Source organism: Phocoena phocoena, chromosome 19 (genome assembly GCF_963924675.1).
Source record: "Phocoena phocoena chromosome 19, mPhoPho1.1, whole genome shotgun sequence".
NCBI lineage: Eukaryota > Metazoa > Chordata > Mammalia > Artiodactyla > Phocoenidae > Phocoena > Phocoena phocoena.
Window position 1 is genome coordinate 27,787,303 of NC_089237.1, and position 13,139 is coordinate 27,800,441.

The 13,139-nt window shown below is 36.9% G+C and overlaps 1 protein-coding gene across 1 annotated transcript in view; it reads left to right on the top strand.

Annotated features, from left to right (window-relative positions):
• The window catches only part of BCAS3 (BCAS3 microtubule associated cell migration factor), a 578,557-nt gene that overhangs the window by 213,165 nt on the left and 352,253 nt on the right, over positions 1-13,139 (top strand). Inside the window, exon 16 of the mRNA XM_065897745.1 lies at positions 6,782-6,835. Coding sequence (XP_065753817.1) covers positions 6,782-6,835 — 54 coding nt within the window. The remainder of the gene's footprint in view (positions 1-6,781; positions 6,836-13,139) is intronic.

A 13,139-nucleotide genomic window follows, 5' to 3' on the forward strand; every position in this document is an offset into this window, starting at 1 on the left:
ATATTTGGTAGTGTATATATGTCCATGCCACTCTCTCACTTTGTTTTATTTTTGAATTGAAGTGCTGGATAACAACGTATGTGAATCTTGGCCTTGATAATATCAGAATGGTTGTGCCCACCAGAATGAGAGAAGATATTCGTTGACATTAGATGACACTTTGTCTTTTGGAGCATTGCAGTTTCTCCTTGACAGATGACCAATTTAGATTTTTAAGTATAGGGAATTTTATAGAGCGAGATTATGGTTCCTACAGAAAGCAACCCTTATTCAATTGATTTGACATTCATATGACATAAAATTAACCATTTAGATGTTAACAATTCAGTGGGATTTATTACATCACAATATTATGCAACTACCGCTTCTGTCTAGTTCCAAATATATTGTCTTCACCCCAGATGAAAACTGCATATTCTTTTTTTTTTTTGGGGCTGCACAGCATGGCCTGTGGGCTCTTAGTTCCCCAACCAGGGATCTAGTCCGTGTCCTCTGCATTGGAAGGGCGGAGTCTTAACTGCTGGACCGCCAGGGAAATCCCCCAAACTGCATATTCTTTAAGCAGTTCCTCCCCACCCCTCTGTCCCCAAGCCCCTAGCAACCACCAGTCTGCTTTCCATCTCCATCTATACCTGTTATGGGTATTTCATATAACTGCAGTCATAAAATATGTGACCTTTTGTTTCTGGCTTCTTTTGCATAGCATAATGTTTTAAAAGTATAGCCACATTGTAGTATGTGTCAGTACTTCATTACTTTTTATGGTTGAATAATATTCCATTATATGTATGTACCACAGTTTTTTATCCGTTCATCCACTGATGGATATTTGAGTTGTTTCCACCTTTTGATTTTGTGGATAGTGCTGTTATGAACATGTGTGTACAAGTACTTGTTTGAGTACATCTTTGCAGTTCTTCTGGCTATATCCCTAAGAAGTTAAAGAAGCTAAAATGCTTCTGCTTGAACACACATCCTTTTGTAATACCTAATCAATTCAACATATGTATTTTTTCTGGAGGAAGTTTTAAGATAGACTGAAAAAATATATTGGTAAATAGAATCCTGGGGAGAAATTCTGCAACTCAAAACAGTTTGGGACCTTAGTTTTCTGCTTAGATGATATTTTGTGCTTTAGCCCTATTATAATTTTTTTAATATTTATTTTTATTTGTGTTTGGCTGCATTGACTCTTAGTTGCAGCATGCAGGATCTTTCATTGTGGTGCACAGGCTCCAGAGCACGTTGGCTCTGTAGTTGCTGTGTGCAGGCTTTCTAGTTGCGGCACACAGCCTGTCTAGTTGTGGCACACGGGCTCTCTAGTTGTGTCACATGGGCTTAGTTGCCCCCCAGCATGTGGGATCTTAGTTCCCCGACCAGGGATCAAACCCGCATCCCCTGCATTGGAAGACAGATTCTTAACTGTTGGACCACCAGGGAAGTCCCTGGCCCTATTATTTATTTAGAAGTATTTTTTTAAATTAATTAATTATTTGTTTTTGGCTGCGTTGGATCTTCGTTGCTGCTTGTGGGCTTTCTCTAGTTACGGCGAGCGGAGGCTACTCCTTGTTGCAGTGCACAGGCTTCTCATTGTGGTGGCTTCTCGTGTTGCGGAGCATGGGTTCTAGGTGTACAGGCTTCAGTAGTTGTGGTACACGGGCTCAGTAGTTGTGGCTCGCGGGCTCTAGAGTGCAGGCTTAGTAGTTGTGGTGCATGGGCTTAGTTGCTCTGTGGCATGTGGGATCTTCCAAGACCAGGGATCAAACCCGTGTCCCCTGCATTGGTAGGTGGATTCTTGTTTTTCTTTCTTTTTTTTTTTTTTGCAGTACGCAGGCTTCTCACTGTTGTGGCCTCTCCCGTTGTGGCCTCTCCCGTTGTGGAGCACAGGCTCCGGACGTGCAGGCCCAGCGGCCACGGCTCACGGACCTAGCCACTCCGCGGCACGTGGGATCTTCCCGGACCGGGGCACGAACCCGTGTCCCCTGCATCGGCAGGCAGACTCTCAACCACTGCGCCACCAGGGAAGCCCGGTAGGCGGATTCTTAACCACTGCGCCACCAGGGAAGTCCCTGGCCCTATTATTTTTATAAGAACAGTTATTATTCATGTATATTTAACTAGTGATCCATGATCTTTGAGGTTGAAATAAGTCCTGGGTGAAAACTGTCATTTAAAAAAGTATTGGGACTTCCCTGGTGGTCCAGCGGGTAAGACTCCACGCTGCCATTGCAGGGGGCCTGGGTTCGATCCCTGATTGGGGAACTAGATCCCGCATGCACGCTGTAACTAAGAGTTTGCATGACGCAACTAAGAGTCTGCATGCCGCGACAAAGATACCATGGCCGTAACATAGATGCCATGTGCAGCAACTAAGACCCGGTGCAGACAAAAGAAATAATAAATAAATAAATATTTTTTAAAATAAAAATCATAAAAAAGTATTTAAAATTTAAAAAAAGTTTAGAAAGCTATGAGATATTCATGTTTTCAGCCATTTGCAAGAAATTTTACTTCAGAAATAATTACTTACCTTCTTAGGTGTGACTATTTTGTCATATAACTAAATGGTAGTATAGGTTCTTTGAGGGCCTTGCTTTTTGTGTTAAATATTTTTCTTAACTTGAATTTCACCATACAGTTTATGGAGCGAGATTTAGTGTGCACATTGGGCAGCTAGGTTGGCCAGAGAACCAGCTGTATTAGAAAAATTTGGAAGAATTTATAGTCTTTATACACCTTCAGAGAGCATTCTTTTGAGTTCCTTTTTTCTTCCTCTTCTTCCTTCTCTAATAAGCATACCACATACCAGGTTCTGTGCTAGGCTTTGGGCATACTGTGCACAGAAATTAAGGTCATCTCTGCCCTTGTCTAAGGGAACAAAACGGATGTTGAATGACTGAATGAATACCTTTCAATATATTTTTGCTGAAGGGTGCAAAGTGCCAGTCAGTTAAGGATTTGTCATTTGTAAAAGATCAAACAGTTGAAGAGTAATATTGTCAAAATATATTATTTTCTCTCAGCATTATTGTTTTCACAGCTTTCTTCATATTTTTCCATAAAGCTAAGAGAAGGCATCTCAGAGAGGAGATTATAGACAGTTTAGCAGTACTGCAGTTCTTAAATTCCCTTTTGAAAGCAAGGAATTTCAGGAGACGTTTTCCTCCTGATAACACATGCTAAATTTTTATTATGTTGGAATTTCACCCCCTTTTTCTGTAGTTTTTTCATTTTTAAAGTGCAGACATTAGAGTGATGGTCATTTTTCTTTATGTTCTTTTTGTACCTTACATGTCAAAACAAAATGGGCATTGTTGTTGGTTAGTTCTAAAAATGATGTATTTACAGTTTGTGTGGATAAACAATCTGATGCTAGTCAAAAACAATGTAAATGTTTGAACAGGGAGGGATTCATCTTGAAAATGAATCATGGTTTGGCGGTTGTTGCTGTTGTTTGTCTGTGCTCTTTTTAGCAAAGTAAAGGAAACTGTTAAATAACAGTTGATATAAGGATATTTCCTTTTTACTTTCTGGATGCAATCCAGTTTAGGTTAGGATTATTTTATCTATTTGCCATTTTTACTTAACAGAGGATGTTTATTTATTTGAAATATACTTTCTCTAAATATCTCTTTCATTTCTGGTCTTGTTGCCTGGACCTTAGTCTTAAGGGGTTCTTAAGATCCGTGAACATGGATAGGAAAATATTTCATCGTTAGGATTACTGTCCTCTACCCAAAAGTAAATGTTTTCTTTCATTATGAATATAGACAACACATGACAGTTATAGCAGCAGTACTTGTGACATTGTCACCAATAAAAACACAGATGTTTTTGTATCACATTATATACAAAGAAATCTTGAAGTGTTTTGTCGAGATGTATTTTGAAATATTGTTTATGCTCACCATTGCTTGGAAATTATATATATATATATAAAATGTAATAATATTACTGATTTTAATATTACATATATTACTATAGCAGAACTTAATTTTTAAAATAAACTGATAGCTATACTTCAGTATAATAATACGGTTTTCTTTGTAATTCTGTGTATTGTATCCCATGCATTTAAAGTATTATTCTGAGAAAGAGTCCACAGGCTTTTCCAGGTTGTCCAAGTAGTCCATGACAAAAGTGATTAAGAACCTCTTATCATCATTTCTTACCTCATCTGTTTCTGCAGCCTCCAGCCTTCTTTTTTTCTTTTAACTATCGCAAGCATTTTCTTTGTTAACCGTAAGTAGGATAATATTCCGCTTTTCTGCTTTCAGTCTTTCAGTGTCTCACTATGCTTTTAGGATGTTAGAGAAGGTTCCATCTCACTCTCAGCTTCTTGTTCCACCACACCTACATTTCTTTACCCTTCCCTGAAAATGCCACATGTATTCATTTCTTGACACCTTTTAAGTTTGCATACTCTTCTCAAAATAATTTTTATTCCCTTGGATGCCTGCTGAAACCCTACTTCATTATGATCTAGCTAAAAGTATCACTTCATCTCTTCAGCCTCTTTTTTTTGTTTGTTTTTTATTTATTTATTTTTGGCCACGTTGGGTCTTCGTTGCTGCACGTGGGCTTTCTCTAGTTGCGGTGAGCAGAGGCTACTCTTCGTTGCGGTGCGCAGGCTTCTCATTGCGGTGGCTTCTCTTGTTGCAGAGCATGGGCTCTAGGTGCGTGGGCTTCAGTAGTTATGGTGTGCGAGCTCAGTAGTTGTGGCTCGTGGGCTCTAGAGCGCGGGCTCAGTAGTTGTGGCATGTGGGCTCAGTTGCTCTGCAGCATGTGGGGTCTTTCCAGACCAGGGATCGAACCTGTGTCCCCTGCATTGGCAGGTGGATTCTTAATTGTGCTACCAGGGAAGTCCCTCTTCAGCCTCTTTTAAACACCTCTTTATGTTGTATGTTCTGTATCAGTCTTGGTATTGGCACTATGAATGTGATTTTATTATATTTTAATGTTAGTTGTTCATATTAACATATGTTAATATGTTCATTGACATGCCTGTGTCTCCCAGTAGATTTACCTCCATGAAGAGAGGGTCTTTTTCTTGTTTATATTTGTATCTTGGCACCTCATATAGTATTTGGTAAAATGTAGATTCTAAGGCTTCAAACCAAAGTTTTCAAAGTTATTAGAACTTAGAAGTTCTAATAAAAACAATTTATTACTTGTCAGAATGAAGAGATTTTCATTCATGGTAACATTGCTTTTCATTTTAACATCCGTAAGATTCTTTCATTTTATTCAAGAACTATTAATTAGTGTTACTATGTCCAGACACTGTTCCTGAGCTCTAGGATACAGCAGTGAATAAAAGAGGAAAACATCCCTGTTCCCATGGAGCTGACTTTCCAGTGGAGGGATATGTATGATGCATAGAATAGATGATAGGTGGATGGATGGATGGGAAATGGATGGATAAACAGGTAGTTTTATATGCTATGGAGTAAAGTAAAGGAAGGGGAATAGGGCATGCTTAGAGAAGATTGCAGTTTGAAATTAGGATGCTCCTGGCAGGCCTTACTGAGTTGATGACATTTGAATAAAGATCTGATGGAAGTGTGGGAGAAAGTCATGCAGATGTCTGCGGAACGTGTTCCAGGCAGAAGAAACAGTCAGTGTAAAATCCCTGAGCTGGGAATGTGTCTGGAGTGTTCATGGAGAGGCAAGGAGGCCCATGTGGCCAAGGAACAGTGTGCAAGGTGCAGAGTAGAAGATGAGGTCGGAGAGGGAATGTGGCCAGATCATGTCAGCCTTTGACTTTTACTCAGAGTAAAGTGGAAAAGCTGTGGAGGGTTTTGGGTGATGGGGTCAGATTGTGGTTTGACAGGAGCAGAATGGTGATCTGTATTGAGAACGCACCGTCTGCAGTCTGCCAAGAGTAGAAGTCTAGTGAGACCAGTTAGGAGAGCATTGCAGAAATCCAGGAGAGAAAAGAGAGGAGTCAGGGTGACCAGTAAGGCTTTCGGCCCGAACAGCTGGAAGGGTGCGACTGCCATCACATGAAATGAGGACTGCGAGCATAAAGCAGCTCTGGGGATAGAGACAGATCAGGACTTTTGGACATGTTTAGTTTAAGATGTGTCTTGACCTCCTAGTGATGTTAGGTAGGTAGTTGGTTTTATGAATCTGGAGTTCAGTGGGAAGGAATAGACTGAGAATAAATGTTGGGGAGGCATAGATAAAAAAAGCCAAAGCAGGATGAGATCACCTAGTAAGTGAATGAGTATGAAAAGAAGATGAAGATGTCCCAGGACTGAGCCTGTGACATAGAAGGAAAACCACACATGAGAAATCCTATAAGCCAAATGAAGACATTGTTTTTTTTTTCCTGAGAAAAGGGAATGATTAATGTGTTAAATTCTGCTGATAGGTCAATTAAGATAAGGACTGAGAAGAAGATAGAATACCATCAAATTTAGTCATGTAGAGGACATGTAGCTTTGATAAGAGCAAGTTTTGTTGAAGCGGTAGGGGCCTGATAAGAGAGGATTTTATTAAGGACGGGAAGAGAGAAATTGGAGGCCAGTATTGACAGGCCTTTCAATGAGCATTGATGTAAAGAGGAACAGGAAAATGGGGAAAAGTTAGAGGGCAAAGAGGAGATTGCCTCTGTTTCTCATAGAAATAGGAGGTGAACATGTTTGCAGGCGAATAGTCCTCTAGGAGATGAGGCATTCCCTTTACCAGTTAGTAAATTTTTGCTGAATGAAGAAACCATTTCTGCCACTATTGTTTATGCTCCAAGCAAATTTAATTACTTGCTTCTGCTTTTCAGCTTCAATCAACACCTTGTTCCTGCATCTGAATTGTTTTCCGCTTATTTCTTCAGGTAAACGTGGAATGAATCTTTGAAGCTCAGCTCAGCTCAGCTCAGCTCACAGTGTGCTTTTCTCCCTCTTAACATAAAGTGTCTAACTTTGGTATTTGTTTCTTCTGTAAGCTATTTATCCATACTTATCGGTTACTGCCTTCTACCTATTATTTTCGATGATCTCCATTTTTAACTGTAACTTCCTTGGGGAGGCAGTTGGAGGACCTGGAGTCTGACTTCCTGTGGTAGAACCTCTGTGACTTTCTGGCTCTGTAAATTTAGACAAATTACTTAATCTACCTGTGCCTTAATTTTCTATCAGTAAAATGGGGATAATAAAATTACCTACCTTAGAGAGTTACTGTGAGGATCAAAGCATTTTGAATAGTGTCTGGCACATATGAAATAACTCAGGAAAAGATTAGCTGCTATGATTAATTTCATTATTGATACTGTTTATTACTAAGGAGGTATGTAGGACTGATTCATTATTCATATTTTTGTATAGTGGCTCTTATGCAGAAAAGAGAATAAATGAAGAATTCACCAAATAATAAGTGACTGAAATATAATCGTGACCTTATTGTACATAGGCTTTTGTAGCATTATTAGACTCAATATTGATGAGTTGACTTCTGACATTGTTTCTGAAATGAAGGTACACCCAACGCAAAATTGAAAGTGAAGGTAGTATTATTTTTTCTTTTTCATCTGTTTTTACTCATTGTAATACCATACATTAGGAAATATAGTTGGATAAATTAACCTACCCATTCTCTAGCCTTTGCATTTCTTTATTTTGCAAATTAGTTTTCCAGTTTAGGTTCAAGAATATGACAGTCACTATGTGATAGGGCTTTTAAGGAATTTGTTTTTTTCCTATTTCCATTGCGTTAACAGAGGGGTTCTGGATTTACTTCTAAAGTTCTCGGAAGTGTTGCCTTCCCATTAACTCATTGGTCCTGAAGGGAGGAGTCATCGTTGAGTCACAGCTTTAGGCATCTGAATTCCAGATTCTACTTCTTCTAAATGGAAGGAATGGATGAGACTCTGGGTCCTGTAGAGGGGGCCTCTGATTTCTTGGGCTTGAAGCCTCACTATTTTAATAAACTGCTTCTAAGTAACTGGTAGCATCACTTTTCTTCCTAGCATCTGTATGAGGCATTCTTTTTACCACTCAGAAACTGTGTTTATAGCTTTCATTTGCTGGTTTTTTGTAATTACTTTTGTTGATCAGTAGTTTTCTTGATACAGACCACATCACAACTGTAAATACAAAGCAACCACCCATTTCAGCCTTATATAGTTTCACCTACTTAAGACAATCAATAATAATGTGATGTTTTTTGACTTCTCTTTCCACATCACTGTTTACTTGTGGATTGAAGTTTCCATTTGTGTGTTTTAATTTTTGCCAAGAAAAATCAATCATGTGCACTGTAGCTCTGCTTTAAATTTTATGCCTCATATGACACAGAGTATATATATATATATATATATATACAGTATATACATGTAAATGGATAAAAATCTTTTTAGGCTATCTTAGTTTAGTACCTACCTGGGTTTTTTACTGGTTGCATGTACTTTCTTGTAGTTCAGATGAAGTTTTTAATCCATTGTTTTGAAGTCTATTAAAGTTTTCCTAGTGAATTTGTGTCTTTACATCTATACACCAAAATCATGCATATTTAAAATATTTTCATGTCACTTCCTGTTGTTTCTCAGAACAGATGAGTTCTTTAGGGAAAGTGGATTGAAAAGAGAGGGCTTATAATTAATACCATCCTGAAAAGTTCTTTTATTTCAGAATCCCTAATTGGAGAAACCATCTACAAAGTAAAGATAGCATGATTTTTTAATAGATGGTTTCATAGAGCAGTTATAGGTTCACAGCAAAATTGAGAGGAAGTTTCAGATAACATAGTTTTTGAGGACAATAAAATTACCTGTGGAGTATCTTCTAACACTCTTATATTGTCTCTGAATTATACTTTATGTTAAATTTAATACTATAAAAACTGATTAAAGTCTATTTGAATACTTTATCTCTTGTCTATTATTTGGAATATGCTACACTTTTTTCTCTTTTTTTTTATTCCTTAAAATAAGTGCTGGCTCAGGTAGTTAGCAGTTGGAGCTAAACTGTCATTCTTTGTTTTCCTCTTTACTGTTCCTGAAATATTTTGTGTTTTCTCTGTATTTTTAACACTGGCACATCATAGACTCCAGGTTTCTTGTTTTGTTTTTAAATGGTTAATGAGACATGCCTCTAGAGGGCGATCTTTTCTAAACTTTCCTGTGATGGTAATCATGGCAACCCTGGCATGAACCTGGTGTACTATGGATGTTGATGTTGTCTAAGATTTTATAATAACCTAGCTTCCTTTTCATGATGTTTTCTATGATTTATTCCTTAAAGTCTTATTAGAGAATTGGACTTTTGAAATATATTACTATCAATTATTGTCTAGCGTTAGTACTCCGTCCAGGTACCTAGCTCCTATGAATGAATGGAGGGAACTCTTTTAGTTAATCATCTGAGTAAGTGGTTTCTGTATGTTCTAAAAGATCCTTTCTTTGTTTCTCTGTACATTGCTATTCAAGGACCTGTCTCTGTATTTTATGGGACCAGAGTCCCATAAAATAGTAGTGATTACACTCTACTACTGAGGCATCATTAGGCCTTATACTTAACCTCTGCTTCTCTTTTCTGTTAACATTCATTGTAGTTTTATTGTTTTTGTTTACCTATTCAATATAATTTTTGTATGAAAACAATACATACATTTATTATAAAAGTCAAATAATGCCACAATTTTATAAAGAAAAATTGCACTCTCCTGCACCCACTTCTCCCACTCAGAGTCTGCTTCTTTCAGTTCTTCATAATTTATTTCTTGCTGTTTTCTTTTTTTGCCCCTTTCTGGAAATCATTTTGGTTGGATAATGGATCACCTACACTGAACCCCTAACTTTCTTTTCTATTTCCTGTCTCTTTGTCTTTTTGTTTTACTTTAAGAGAATATCCCCAACTTTATCTCCTAACCTTCTTATTAGATTTTTATTTGTGCAATATGTCTTTAATAACCTTTTCTATAAATGTTTCTCTTATTTTCATATCCTTTTCTTATTTCACAGATGTAAAATTGTTTATCTCTTTAAAAGATAGTTATAATTTTTGATGCACTTATTTGCTCCTGGTAGTATCTCTATTTCCTCTGAGTTCCTTTTTCATTTTTTTTTTTGTGGTCATCATTATCTTTCATCTTGGACTCTCAACCCTGATTGTACATTATAATTTACCTGGATAGATTAAAAAAGTACTGATGCCTAGGCCCAATCTCAGGCTGATTAAACTAAAATACTGGCCGGAATCCTTGGCTGATCATTCTTATTTTTTATTTTATTAAAAAAATATTATTATTTGATTTATTTTGTTATTTCATATTTATTCACATCCATACTAAAGAACTGATCGGAAGCTCTTTGAGCACAAGTACCTCATACCAGTTTATAGGTCCAACTGGTCTATCAGTTTTATTAGCGTACCCCCCAATCAATGGTATTTGTAGATCTTTTCACTTTGACTGGTCAGTTTCCCCACGAAGGAATTCTCTAGAAACGTTCTGGCAATAGAATTACAAGTTAGTTTTCAGGGAGTTGATCCTTCAACATTGTTTTAGTCTGGTGATTAGAATAACTAACTACAAGAGGATTTGGCTTATCTGTTTGCATGTTAAGTTAGCCTTACTTTTCCAGTGAGGAAGACGATTAAGTGAGAAAATTCTGGTCAGATTCCGTTGGAATATTTTTTCAAAATTTGGTTTTAGAAAAATTGGAGGGGGAGAAGAGAGAAGGAATTGGGCTTCTTAGGATACACAATGACCAGTGCCTTCATGAGTGACCCAAATAAACAGATTTAGAAATTATGAGACTTGGGAGTAGCAGCCATGAGCAGTCTTGAACTTAAAAATCTGAGCAGGAAGTAAAAATATGACTGCTGGCTTATAGTTTGTAAACTACAAAAGGGTACGGAGAGTGAAGTCGCTGCTGTGCCAGCGTTACACATACTGAGAAATAGAAACCGTTATGGTTCTTAGCATAATAGGTTCTTAGCATAAAATGACATTTAGAATTTGGAAGAGGATGAGAAAAGGAAAGGGATTTAAGGTTCATTGAAAGAGGTATTAACATTGAATGATGTGTTTTTGCAGGTGAGAATATTGAAGCTAGAATGAGGCACAAGAGTGAAACTATTTCAAAATGGATAGAGTGGATTTAGTGTGGGCATTGTTGTTGTTGGCAGCTTCAGAAGAGACAGGCCATTCCCTTTTCAGTGTTGAGAATCATCATGAGTAGGGAATTCTTAACAAATGTTCAATAATATTTCACTCCTGTCCAATTCGGAATGGATTGAAATGTGTACGCTTTTGATAAAATCATGGATGAAAGAAAATAAAAAGCAACAGTACTGATAAATGATTATGGTTTTCTGGCAATAATCCAGCTGATTAAGAATAAGTGTTTCTGCTAAGGCAGAAGAATTACAGGGAAAGAAGTAGAGTCGTCATTCTCAGGTGCCCAGATATGGTCATGGTATCACTCCTCTTTGTGATTTTCATTCTCAAGGACTTTCTGTCAAAGGAGTTTTTATGCATACAGGTAAATTCATGGTTTTGCTTTTGGAAAAATAAGTTTGGAAGACAAGGACTCGAACTATTTATTAATGTTCCTATGTGTACTTTGATTTCTTTCTTTTTCTTTTTTTGTCGGTGAACAATACTCTCACAAATTGTTGATAATTTAGGCAGCTATATTGAGAATGGGTTTCCTGTTTTCTTCTCGAGCAGAACATGTGAGCATATTTCGATAGAATGATATTTAAATGTTTTTAAGCTGGAAATAAAATATATGTGAGTATAAAAGGTTTTATCTTCCCTGCTGTCAAAAATGCTGATTTGGCTCTTTTGCACAGTACTCCCATCTTTGTATGGTTGTTAAAATCTGTTGCTCTTTCCCATCTGAAGGAAATGCATCTTTGACACTTCTCATGACCTGAGTCATGATGCTGAAATAGAGCCAGAAAATATCCTTAACAGTCATAAGTAAAAAGAAGGAAGGCTTCCGTGGAGTGGGGGTAAGGGAGCGGGAAGGAGGTTGTGGGGAGCATCTTTGCTATTTTGAATTATATCTTTTTGATTATTATGAAAGTTGCTTACATTTTACTACGATCGTTGTTATTCAGCAGAAAATACTTTGATTTTAATATTTAATTTTTCCTTAGTATACAGTGTTTAATGTACTGGAAAAAGACCAGTTCTGCAAATGTTAAATTGTTTTGAGTCCTCCAAGTCTAAAAACATTACACCTTAAATCTTGCAACTTATTCAGTATTTAATCTTGTTACAGTGTTTTTTATTTCAGTACCAGCTCCCATTTTTCCAAATCTTATAGGTTCAACAGTTTAAGTAATAGCATTATGTTTATTGAATGATGCAGATAAATTTCCTTTTTTTTTTCCTTGAACAGTGAAGTGCTTCTGTTTGATCTGTTGACATGATACAGAATTCATTGCGAGATAAGCATGGGAGATATGGATGTGGAATATTTTCAAAAAAGAATTTTAATGAGGATTTATTTATACTTTGGGAGAACTCATTTAATCACAGATTTGGTCTAAGTGCTGCTAGATTATGGGATTTTTAATTCTGGGGATTTTGCACTAGGGTTATTAAATGTCTTCACTTCTGAGCACTTAGTCCCAAAACTCTACTCTTCGATTCAGAGGAGTGGGGAATTTTGAGGTTGCTTACGTCTTTAGGAATAACTTGATTCTTTTTTTTTTTAATAACTTGATTCTTAAAGTAAAATCCCAAGATCTTTTTCATTTATTCTCCTTCTTTATACAAACAGTTTGCATTGTTCCCTCTACTGTTAAATATAGTCCATTGACTGTCTTCCTTGATTTTTCATTGTGGAAAGAGTGGTAAACTACAATCCTAATGTTTAAAATGAATTAAAAATTGCTGAAACTTCTTAAATATTAAGAGCACCAGCTCTTACAAATTGTCTTCATCCCAAATCTTGGAATGCTGCAAGAATAATAAACTAAGGTAATGAACTTCCCACTTATGGGAGGAGATTTTAAAATTTCATCTTGTAAATTTGGGTTGGCTGTGTGAACAAATTGTGCCAAAAGTATAGTGGAGAGGAGATGCAGACAGAAGATTTTCATGCAGTTTATTTCAGTGCTTGTCCCCATACACTTTTTATCTCTGAAACTTTTTGGAAATATTTCCTATTTCCTCTTATTTGTATT